The sequence below is a fragment of the Neopelma chrysocephalum genome, unplaced genomic scaffold, assembly GCF_003984885.1.
Source record: "Neopelma chrysocephalum unplaced genomic scaffold, ASM398488v2 Primary Assembly neopelma1_24, whole genome shotgun sequence".
NCBI lineage: Eukaryota > Metazoa > Chordata > Aves > Passeriformes > Pipridae > Neopelma > Neopelma chrysocephalum.
The window spans coordinates 35,269,814-35,281,531 of NW_020897693.1; the positions used below are offsets into that span (position 1 = coordinate 35,269,814).

Below are 11,718 nucleotides of genomic sequence, written 5' to 3' on the forward strand. Positions count from 1 at the left end.
TAGAAAACTTAGTCACATGAGAATGTTGTATTATTCCTGCCAGAGGGAATACATGCAGCCTGTTTTATTTTTCCCCTGCATGCATTCAGTACTGGTGAAATTGGTTGGATTGACAGAGTAGGCAATTAAGAGGTTCTGAAATCCAGAGCAGATGGAATTTCATCCATTTTATGTATGATCTTACTATAAATGTACCTTACTGGATTCAGGCCAGTGAACTCCCAGTGTTTTAACCTTTGGAGGATGTTATCACCCTTACGACAGTTAGACTAGTAATATTGGCTACCACTCTGTAAAGGGTTTGTCCCCCTAATATGAGGATGTAGGGTAGTGAGAGAGTTGAACAAAGTCCCAGCTCGACCTCATGTGGCAAGTTCTCTACATTTTTTTTTCCCTTAAGGTGTCTCATAGCCCAGCATGCTTCTGGCCACCTTAAGTCTTTATTCTTAAGAGGTCCTTTCTTCAGCCAATAGACAAACTTCACATAATGGTAAAAGCCCCTGTGTCTTGAACACATGTGCCCTGAGCCATCTGTCATCCTGTAGGTGCTTCTTTGTTCATACTAATCTGAAACGAGAATCTCCAATCCAGAAGTGAGAGAGAAAAGAAAGGGTGGAGAGGAAAGAGAGAAAAACCTTTTTTCTCTTGAGACACAAATGTCAATAGGTTTGAATTATGGACCTGCTGTAATTAAAAACCACATAACTAGTTGTTTTTAAATGCAGTTGTTTTACTTAATTGATTTTGCCGCCAGGACCAAAGGGAATTAATTAAATAAATAAAATGCACCTTCCTAGTGAATTACTGGAGGCAGCTGAGTCTGTGTTGGAATCTAATTACTGTGAATGCTCCAGTTTGTCGCTAGCAGTAGTTTTCTGTGGAAGGGGCTGGAAGAGAAGGGGTAGGATAGTGTGGGAGGGGGCTCATTCCCTGGCAGCTGCAGGAGGGAACAGGCTGCTCCTTGTAGTATTTTATTTCCTTGTCAGCAAAAAGAATATTCGTTTAAGGCTTTGCATGAAAACTTTGCTTATAAGGTCTTTATTCATATTTAATTACTAGGTTGCTGCAGCTCCCATCTTTAATTACCTTTTAAAAAGCAGGTTATAAAAATGCACTGACATTCTTTCTTTTTTGTTACTGCATAAATTACAGGCTTCTCAACTGCTCACCCAAAATCAGTTGAGCCCGCAGGAACAGGTTCACTTTGCTGACTTCTGGATGCCTCAGAGCTTATGTGCACCTTGCCCTATGGAGCAGGACAGAAACCCTCAACTAGCATTATGTGAACTATCTCTGTGCCTGAAGCCACATAACTGTGTTGTCCTCCCTCTGTGCTGAGTGTAGTGGGTTCACCAGGTGCCCACCCAGCCACTCTATCCCTCACCTTCCCAGCCGGACAGGGGAGAGAGTAAGGTGGGAAAAGAAAACAACACAAATCGTGGGTTGCGATAAGGCAGTTTATGCAAAAAAGAAAGCAAAAGCAGCGTGCGCGCACACAAGGCAGAAGCCAGCAGTTAATCTCTACTTCCCATAAGCAGCGATGGTCGGCCACTTCTCTGAGAAGCAGGGCTCCAGCACACGTAATGGTTGTCAGCAGGCAGCCATCAGAGACAACGACTGCCTCTGGTCCTGCTCCTTGCCTCAGCTTTTATATCTGGGTTGACGTCATATGATATGGAACATCCCCTTGGTCAGTGTGGGTCAGCTGGCCTACTTGTGTCCCCTCCCAAGATCTTGCCCTCAACTGAAGAAGGAATGTTAGGATTCTGTGCTCAGCAGTAGCCAAAACATGGGTGTGTTGTCAACACTCCTCTAGCTACCAATGCAGAGCATGGCACTGTGAAGGCTACTATGGGGAAATAAATTCCGGCTCAGCCAGAGGAGTCTGGCTGGTCAACCAGGCTGATATTGCACTACCATGGTCGTAGTGTTTCCAGAGCCTGTGCTACCTAGTGCTGCACTGACAGTCTCTGGCAGGGAGCTGTGTTAGGCAGGGCAGATGAGCCTGTGCCCACCTCCCATTGCCTCACACATGTCTCTCTCGGATTTTGCTTCCTGGACCTGCCCCTGGTAAATCTACTTCATCCACAACTTTCCTTATAGTCTAGTCCTGAGTTTCTTAGCCAGAGCTGCTAATAATTTCCTCTCCTGCCCAAAAGTGCTTTGCTGTCCCCACCTGGTGCATTTTCTGAGCTGAGAGCATTGGTTACTTTTATAGGAGGTGTGAGAAAGTCCATCACCTTAACCATGTTTTCAGGCCAGGTTGTCAAGGTGCAAACAGCAATTTTTGTCCCCCTGCCTTGAATCCTGCCCTTACCACTGCTCCCAGTCATGTGCTGGCTTTCACCAAGTAAGCTGCTGGTGCTGTAATGCATGGGAATACATACTGTCAGGTTTCAGGGGGTGATGGTGGGTGTTATTAAATGTCTGCAGAAGAAATACGTGCAAAGGAACAGCTGTTGGCTTCTGCACCCAGTGATAAACTAGGATGCTGACCATAATCACTCCAACCCATTTCAGTACAGCCTGGAGTGGTCCCTCACATACTACCTGGCCACCACAAGTCCAAGATGAAATGCGCTGCTGGGGCTCTGCCACAGGTTTCCATAAGCAGAGTATCTCCAGGGCACTTGCGTGCTTGGCAGGCTTCACTGGGAGGCCAAACAGTGACAAGGCTAAGAGAGGGCACGGAAGAAAGAAGAAAGATGCCCAGCTTTGGCATGTGCACTCTCTGCTCTGTGGGCAGGGCTTTTCTTGGGGTAGCCTCTGGCACCTCAAGCTGATGCTTCTTTCCCTTTTTCCGACAGATAAAAGAGCTATTCATGAGTTTTGAGGACACTCCCTTGGGAGCAGCATCACTAGCCCAGGTGCATAAAGCGGTGCTTCAGGATGGGAGAACAGTGGCAGTGAAAATCCAGCACCCAAAGGTCCAAGCTCAGAGCTCCAAGGATATTTTACTCATGGAGGTAAAACTAACTGTTGACTTTGACTTCCAGAGCAATTGCCATTGAAATATGAGGGGCTACATTCACCCATGGTGTAAGCAGATGTAACAAAACCAACCTGTAGCTTTGAAACCTCAGCAGACATCAATGCTGACTTACAGGATTAATATACAAAGTTGATGAGGATAGCAGTGTTGGTGATTGTGTGGATGGAAAGTCTGAACAATAGGGTGAGAGGGAATGAGGGAAGAAGGAAGATAGGTAAACATGAATGACATCATTGCAAGTCCATATAAGATTTAAGAGCTAGAGAGTGAGCCCCGAAGTCTCTCTTCAGCCTGTATCCCTATTAACTGGTTTATTAAACTTGTCTCAGTTCTCTTGCAGTCAGGGCTATGGGGCCAAAGAAAAATCATTGTCTGTGATTAACATGTTTTTTTAGATTAAATTCTAGTGTGAATTCAACACTATGATTCAGTTTTGTTTCTTCATCAGCTCCTTAATGCTGAACATTAAGCATGGTGGAAGAAAAAACCCTGAAATATGGAGAGGGTCACCTTACAGGGGCAGACACACAAATGAGGGATTCAGCTAGGGAAAAAGTTGCAATGCCTGGCTCCTGTTCCTCTCCTGAATGGGGAGTACCACTCATGTTCCCAATGCAGTGCTGTAGCTTCTCCCGAACTTCTAAGTCTAGCCATGGAAGGGAGGAACTGGAGAAAAACTGTGGCACTGAACTGCATTGCAGTAGTCAAAGATGCCAGTGATACGGTATGGAACAGGAAATGGACACAGGGCTGAGATGCAGGAGATGGGAAGGATTAGGTTGTAAGTGGTTAACACTAAAGCTTTAAGCGTAATAAATAAAGCTAATAAATATATATATATGTATATATCATGCAGTAATATGCACATTCATTGGCAGACAGGTAGGTCCATGGGACTAAAGTGGACCTCAGCTTAAGCTGAGGGGTTCTGATAAGTGTTTAGAGTGTACTGCTGATGCAATAACACAGTTCTCCATCACAGAAGATCAGGAATCAAAGATCCTGCCAGCACCCTCTCAGAGGAGCATGTAGCTAAAGCTTCTTTAGGCAGCTAAAACACTCTGCTTTGAGCAATCCTGGCTAGTCTGCATAGAAGCACAGGTGGTTGTAGCTGAGGCACATTAGTTTGCAGCTGAATATTTATTTTGAACTCATAGTGAAAGAAATTTTTGGGTTAAAAAAAGATGTCCCAGTAAGATAAGATCTGTCTGCCTCAGTGCTGGTTTGAGAACAGAGAACTGTTGGAACTGAGTTTGGGTCCAGCTGTAGATTTAAATTTGATTCGGGTCCTCTCTAGGACTGACTGCACTGGTCTGCCCAATGAGTTTGCTTATGTGAGTCATCATATGCACAGCACTTCTCAGGGGGCTTATGACATCCTTCACTCCTTTCCAGAACAGGGGTAGCAGAAAAGGAGCACTCAAGAATTAAGGATGAGCAGGTAATGAAAGACTGTGAGACCAGGGCAATAAGAGGATTCTGTATGGATGAGCCAAAAGCTGTGTCTACCTTGGCATATTTGCCATTTTAACAATGGGTATCACAGAAAAAATACCCCCTTACACCATGTTGCTGTGATTGCTGGTTATACTGGTAAGAGACATTTAAACAAATTATTTTAGAATGTTTCCTGTCTCTTCTGGTTTTAAACTGTTCTCCCTGGGAAACTTGAAACTAAAACAGTGTGTTTCCTTTTGGCAATTTAGTATTGTTCTTATACAGACAGCCTAGTTTAGCATCCTTGAGATCTGTTGTGTATACACAGCTATGGGAAAGTAGCTCAGAACATGACACAGACAGTTTTGTTTTTAAAAGGTCTCTTGTGAAGTGTTACCTTGCATGCATCCTTGTGTGGGACTCTTTGTGTAGGCTGCATGGAAAGCCAGATTACGTGCACTGATGTTCTGGTCCTTTAAGAATCAGATAGACATTGCAGCTAGGTAGGACATTAATTTAAATATTGGTGGAGATGGTCTTATTTGAGACTAATGGTAAAGAGCCTGAATGGGAAAAGCTAGATGGAAAATTCCTAAATTCACCTGAGTTTCATAGAATCAATGCTGACTCTTTAAAAATCAGTACAGCATCTGATAAACCCAGAGAGACATACCTCGTTGCTCTTCCTATATCAATAATTTTTTCAAGATAACATTTTAGACAGATGTCAGAAAAGGGATAGGTGAAATACTTGTTAAGTATGTCCCTGCCATTGGTCAAGTTGGCAAATTGATTCAAAAGAGTATTTAAAGAAAGCAAAAAAATGCACAAATTTTCTCACATCAGGCACTAATGAAATAATCTTGCAGACCCTATGAAGTTTATGTACATGTTCATGAAGATCACTGGTTACATTTCATTTCGGTGACATAAACTTGAAAGGATTTATGCCTCTAGATATAATAGTAAAAAACTAATTCAATAGTGTCTGAAACATGGTGATTACATTTTTAAAGGAACATTGAGTTTGGAACTGGCATTTAGATAAGAGAAGTTGAGACAGGGATGGAGAACAAACCTTGTCACACAACTAAACAGGAGCAGTGATGGTTCATAAATTTATTTTTTGTCATACATTTCAATGATAGCAGCTTCCTATGTGTACTTTAAATGTTCCTCCTGCAGTGCAGAAATTCCCACCTCAGTGGTGAAGATCTACAAAGGGAAGTGGTGCAGTAACACACACGTCTGTTTAAATTTTCTGATGAATGTGCAGAACAGGTGAGGTAAAGACAGCAAAGTGGATTGCATTTTTATTTTTTTTACTTGTTTTATGACTCAAGTAGTTAAAAACTGCCAAAAAAATTATTTTCCTTAAGGCGTTGTCCAAATTGTCAGCTTGCGTAAATTTGTGACTCTAGTGGAGAAACTGGCCCTTCTTTGACCAGAAAACATGCTTGGCTGCCACGAAGCTTTGATTATACCATGCAGTTGTGTAATCTTGATTCACTCGCCCCTTAAATACTGCTTTAAGCAAACATTTCCAGGAACTTTTTGGATGAGCCTTTCAAGGTGCTGTGTAGCTGAGTACCTAATCCCTTTAAGGCGAGGATTCTAGGTAGTGAATATATGATACTTGGAAAACACCTCCTCAGCATTTCTGAGGATGGCTGTGACTGATGCTGAAGAGCAACTTGCCCTCTGACCCCCACCAGAAGTGTTCTTTAAAGACCTGTAGCCTGCTAACTGTATCCAAACTCCACTGTCTTTGAACTGCCCCGTGGATTATCTGTGCTAGCAAAATTCTCATTCAACAGTGGAAGAAGTAACATAGAGGTGACAAGTCTTACTTTACATCTTTCTCGTCTGCTTTATCTGAGAGCTGTTCAAATGAAGCCAAACAGTGGCTTGTAGAATTATAGGACCCGGAAGAGAGTTGCTCCAGGGCCATGCCCTTGGCGAGATCTGGCCATGTGGTCTCTTTTCCAGGGCTGCTTACTTCTAGGCAGCAGGCAGCTGGGCTCCCTTTGGTGTGTGTGCCATCATTTAAGTCCTAGATGTGCCTATGTGGAAGGGTAAGCCAAAATTTGTGTTACATGACCAAGGCATGACACTGTGTTGCATTGTGATGTTGTAGGAACCCTAAAAGCACTTGGGGTGTAGGTTGGGTTTTTTTAATCTGTAAGTTATATGGAATGATCCTGTCAAAACAGCACTGTGTGTAGCTATGTGGCTTTGTAGCCAGGAGGCAGCTGGTTGTCTGTTGCCTTGTTTTCAGGTTCTCCTCTTGGTTGTGAAGCAGATCTTTCCAGATTTTGAGTTCATGTGGCTGGTGGAAGAAGCTAAGAAGAATCTGCCCTTGGAGTTGGATTTCCTCAATGAAGGCAGAAATGCTGAGAAGGTTGCTTATATGCTCAAGAACTTTGACTTCCTGAAGGTGAGGGAACACATATTTCTGTCTATATATGTGCATTAGTGGTCTCCCTTACTGTGTCTTATGTACCTCATTCACCAACTGGAGGAACCATATGGAGGGAGAATGGAGTTCAGTCCCTCTGTGTTGTTCATCCTAGACTGCTCTGCTAATACAGACCAGAAAATGCTCTGAGGCAGGCTTTCTCCATGTTTGTTTTGTACTGTACACACTCTATATTGGGCCAGAAGTGGTGGCTTGGGGCCAGCAGTCACTGGAGCCTGCTACTCATTTTCTCAAATGCTCTTTCTGAACTTGTCTAGTGCGTGTGAATTTGCCATTCTTTGCTGAACCATCTGATGGTACCTTTTCTTAGACTTTATCTCAACTGAGGGCAAGAAATGGACACAGAACAGAAAAGCTAGACTGAAGCTGATGATGTCGAGTAGTATTGGGAACACTTTGTATCTCAGGAGGAAACATGTTTGCATGAGTCCTTCCTACTGCAAAAAGGCACATTCTCCCTCTAGAATTGGGCATACAACCTTCATAAACATCCATGGCTAATGCATTCATGTTATCTTCATACACAAAATCAACTACATCCACGTGAGCTCTTCCCCACTCACTCTCTTACCCACCTCCCCTGCGACACAGTGTCTGAGGTCACTGACAAATGTCTCAAGTATAACCAGACATGTACACATCTCATTCTTGGAAAGACATAAGCTCACATCTTCAAACTCACACGTTCAGAAATCTTTTGCTGACAGACAAGAGGCACAAGCCTCCAGTGCGTACTTTCTGGAAACACATGTAGCGCCGTGGGCACAGTCACTGATGTAACTGCATTTGCACATACACAACGGGAGCAAAAAATATACCCTCCTTTGGACCCTCCTGGATACACACAATCAAAATGAGGTTTTCATGTCCTGTTTATGCAGAAGTACCAAGACAGAGGTCTGAAAGAAGATGAGTTTTTGTTGGGCTTTACAGCCTGATGTATCCATTTTTCCTTGCTTCCTCCATGCAAGTGCTTTCCTTGTTGCCTGACTCCAGGTTTGGCGCAGTCCTTTTGGAGCCCAGTGGCAGCAGTGGCCTTCCCATAGACACAGATAGCTAAAAGCCACCAGGGCTACAGAAGGCCAAAGGCCAATGGTTTTGCTGAGTGGGTGCTTATCAGAAGTGATGCACCTTGGAGAGCTGTATCCGTTGCAGCTGTAACTAGGATACTGTGAAGTAAATCCCCATGGAGACAGCCAATCACCTCCTCACTGGGTTAAGAAGCTATCATGATATCAATATGTGTAACAATAACAAATGGCTTGAGATGGCTAAATAATGAATCCTTCCATCTGACCTGCCAATTCAGAGACGTGTTCATCACCTAAAAGCAACAGAATAATTGGGCCCCTGTATCATTAATTTTCCTAAACACGCTAGAAAGCTGAGAAGTAGATTTTGTGCCATGAACCTGTTTGAGCTTTTAAAGCCAGAGATAAATTATTTCCACACGCTAGCATTACAGCCAAACATCTGTGAGTAATTAAAAAAATCACTGAAGAATTCGACTCTGATTGAGAGAGGCATCTCCAAGAGCATGGATAGTGCTTTACAAGCCCACTGACTTGCCTGTGTAAATTCTGAGACAAGAATGAGTGTCATCTAAAATGATCTAAGGCAGCAGGGATCAGTGAGCTAGATGGGTTGGGGAACTGTTAGTTTTGGAGTTGGCTGGCTTTCTCAGCAATCTATCTGCAAAGAATGAATATCCAGATAAGCTGGAAAGGCTATGAGTAACTGAATCCCCCTTGCCCATAGTGAATCTCTGGCATCAAAGTCTAGGCAAGGTTCACATGCAAAGTATGCCAGGAGTGTTGAATGGTGGGACTGGAATTGCTCAGCAAAGGAGCTTTTGATCTAAAGTGGCACATACATGGTAAAGTAGAACTGGTCTCTCTAGGACAGGAACAGTGAGGGAAGCAGATAGTTTATGAGGGACTGAGACATTGTTGGTAGTTAAAAGCAAGAAATGCTGCTTGTTCAGGAGCTACAGTGAGCTACAGTGGGCTGGTCATCCCAACGCATTGGTCACACTAGATGGGCAACACCTCTTACCTCTTCCTGTCCTGCCCCAAGATGCTGGTCCTAAGTCCATGCCTGGGTCAGGAGGGTGAGGAGAGGGGGCTGCACAGCTGGCTCACTATTTGTGTGATCCAAAATTTGTGTGTCTGTACCGGGGCACAATAGGGGAATGGATTGAACTCCCTTATATCTTTGGTAAAATGTACCTGTGTGGCTTCACCCATGTGCAAAAGCAAATCTGGACAGATTGGTGTTTTGGTCAGCACAGTGATGTGAGGAATATCCAGAGGGAATTCAGCAGAATGGCTCTTGACAATAAGAGACTTCAACATGGAAAAAATTTGTCTGGAAAAAGAGGCTGGAAAATGGGGAGCCAGCCTGAGCAATGCTTGTGTCACTACCTCCCTGGATGGCACCAGGCCTCTTACTGGTACTTCACTCAGCTTGGTTTACTGCAGATTGAATGAAAAGTGCTTTGACATTTTACACTGTGTCACGTTGGCAATAAGATAGATAAGGGTCTCCCAGGGTTTCTGTGAAAAGTCCCTTATTTGTGACACTTGATTTTTCTCCCAGTTCAATTGCAGATGGCCTAAGTATGCAGGGTTTGTCAGCTCAAAGGCGTTCGTGTTCCAAGGGGCACTGCGGAGATGCAATTTATGGCGATGGCTTATAATTTTTAAAGCTGTGTAAGTGGACCCCGTGCGTAGCAAACAAGATGCAGTTCCTGTCTAAAGGAGCTGAGTGGATGATTCAGAAACTTACAGTAGGTACTAGTTAAACAGCCCAGCTAGAGGAGCTGCAGAGCAGGTAAGAAAGCTCTCAGACTACTCCACTCGGAGTGGGAGGTGGTCAAGATATTGTAGAGCGTAGCCAGAAATGTTGCATGAGGACAGATCCTGCTGTCGTTGAATTGTTGTGTTATCCTTGTACACATTGCTGCTGTCCAGGGCAACTGGCCAGTAGATGGATTTACCTCCCATGTGCTCATCAAAAAAATCCAAGTCCTCACTTCAATTACTTCCATTTTTACTCCTTCTCTGGGCTGTGTGTGATATATTCTCTTTCCTTCCCCAACCTGTTGCCTGACTTAATCCATCTGTTCCTGTTTCAGGTCCCCAGGATCTACTGGGAGCTCTCAACAAGGCGCGTCCTTCTCATGGAGTTTATGGAAGGGGGGCAGGTGAATGACAGGGCCTACATGGAGAGGAATGGCATCAACGTCAATGAGGTAATTTCTCAGCCATCTCTGAATTGGATGTGGTGGGCAGTGCAAAACTGATGTTGCCATCAGCTGACCTTGATGCAAAATGGAGGCTGACAGGATAGGACAGGGCAGAAGAAGAAGCACATACAGATGTGAACAGAGCAATCAGTCTGAGAGATCTCCATTCTTGTGCTTCTTGGAAAAATACAAAACTCCTTTTTGGCAACACTCTCCTGTAGGCTGCACAGCTAGAGAGACCTTCAAGGAGGCATAGTGAAAGATGACCATGCTCTTATATTACAGACACCCATGGTTTGTTCCAAGATGGCAGTTTCTGTTACCCTAAAGGAACAACTTCAGCTTCTGATTTTTTTTTGTCTTGTGGACTTTGCTATTAAGAGAGATTTGAAAAATTTTGTCCATGGCCAAACACAGTCAGCTCCATTCAACTGGACAAGTCAACTGGTCAAAAGTGAGAGAGTCATTTCTTTGAGTGAGTTTATCCTATCCTTTTCTTCTGCTGTAGGCAGAGGTCAAATCTAGCCCACACAATCAGAGAGAAGAGTGAATATTCTTCAAGTCTTGAAGTAGAAAGGCTTGTTTTGATGCGTTAGCAGTAGGGCTCTTGAGCAATATGTACATTCAGATTTTGAGGTGGGCTTCCTCACAGTTCTTGGATAGCAGATCCATTCTGAGATCAAGGTAGCTAGCATAGTATACCTCCTTGGGACTTTGGTTACTTCTTTGAATTTTCTCAAACTGCTGGAGATAGCAAAGTTGTAGAGAAGGAGCTAATTTCAGTTTTTTTAACTTGCAGAGGCTTTTGCTTGCGATTAGAGTGACTTAGGGTGAAAATTTCTGCTAATTTTTTTGTTCATCCATGTTTTGCGACATCTTGGCACAATAGGTCCTATGCAGCGATGAAACCACATATTTTCCTGATTCTGAGCTGATCTCTAAATGATGGCTAAGAAGTAATTCTAAAAAAATTGTCAACAGACTTCTATTGCTGCAAAGTATAAGCCTCAGACTGTTCTGGCTATCTGTCAGGTATAGGGTGTCACTCAGCTCAGTTGTAAGTCTGAGTTTCTACAAACTCTCTCAGGGCCTGCACTGAGCTGTTCTTCCTTTTCTCTCCCCACCCCCTGCAATTAATGATTAACTTTTACTGATTGCCAGTAAAGCAGCAGTAGAAAGGAGGGAATACTGAGCTTGTCTAAATCATGGGGAAGGAGGTCTGTTATTATGGCCACAGTAATACAAGGTAGGAGCGGTGCACACCCCAGACTTCTCCTTTGGCAAGGTGCAGCAGGGGGGACAAATATAACCAAGATCCATTATCAGCTGGTGCTGTTGTTGCCCTGGATAAACGACTGCATGGCATGGTGGTGAGGTGAGCAAAAGACAGCAGACGCTGAAAGGAGCATGAGGAGGGGGTGGCAGCCCACTTTTCAAAAGTGACCTGGCTTATAATATATAGCAGTTTTGGCTTTCAAGAGATACATTAGCTCCCTATAAATCACCTGAATCTATCTATCTATCTATCTATCTATCTATCTATCTATCTATCTATCTATCTAT

At 43.7% G+C, this 11,718-nt stretch overlaps 1 protein-coding gene across 7 annotated transcripts in view; it reads left to right on the top strand.

The window, feature by feature from the left end:
- ADCK1 (aarF domain containing kinase 1) overlaps positions 1–11,718 on the top strand; it is a 73,752-nt gene that overhangs the window by 47,357 nt on the left and 14,677 nt on the right. For all 7 annotated transcript variants that reach the window (XM_027672640.1, XM_027672656.1, XM_027672674.1 and 4 more), the window contains 3 exons: positions 2,808–2,966; positions 6,708–6,866; positions 10,045–10,161. In XM_027672640.1, coding sequence (XP_027528441.1) covers positions 2,808–2,966; positions 6,708–6,866; positions 10,045–10,161 — 435 coding nt within the window. The remainder of the gene's footprint in view (positions 1–2,807; positions 2,967–6,707; positions 6,867–10,044; positions 10,162–11,718) is intronic.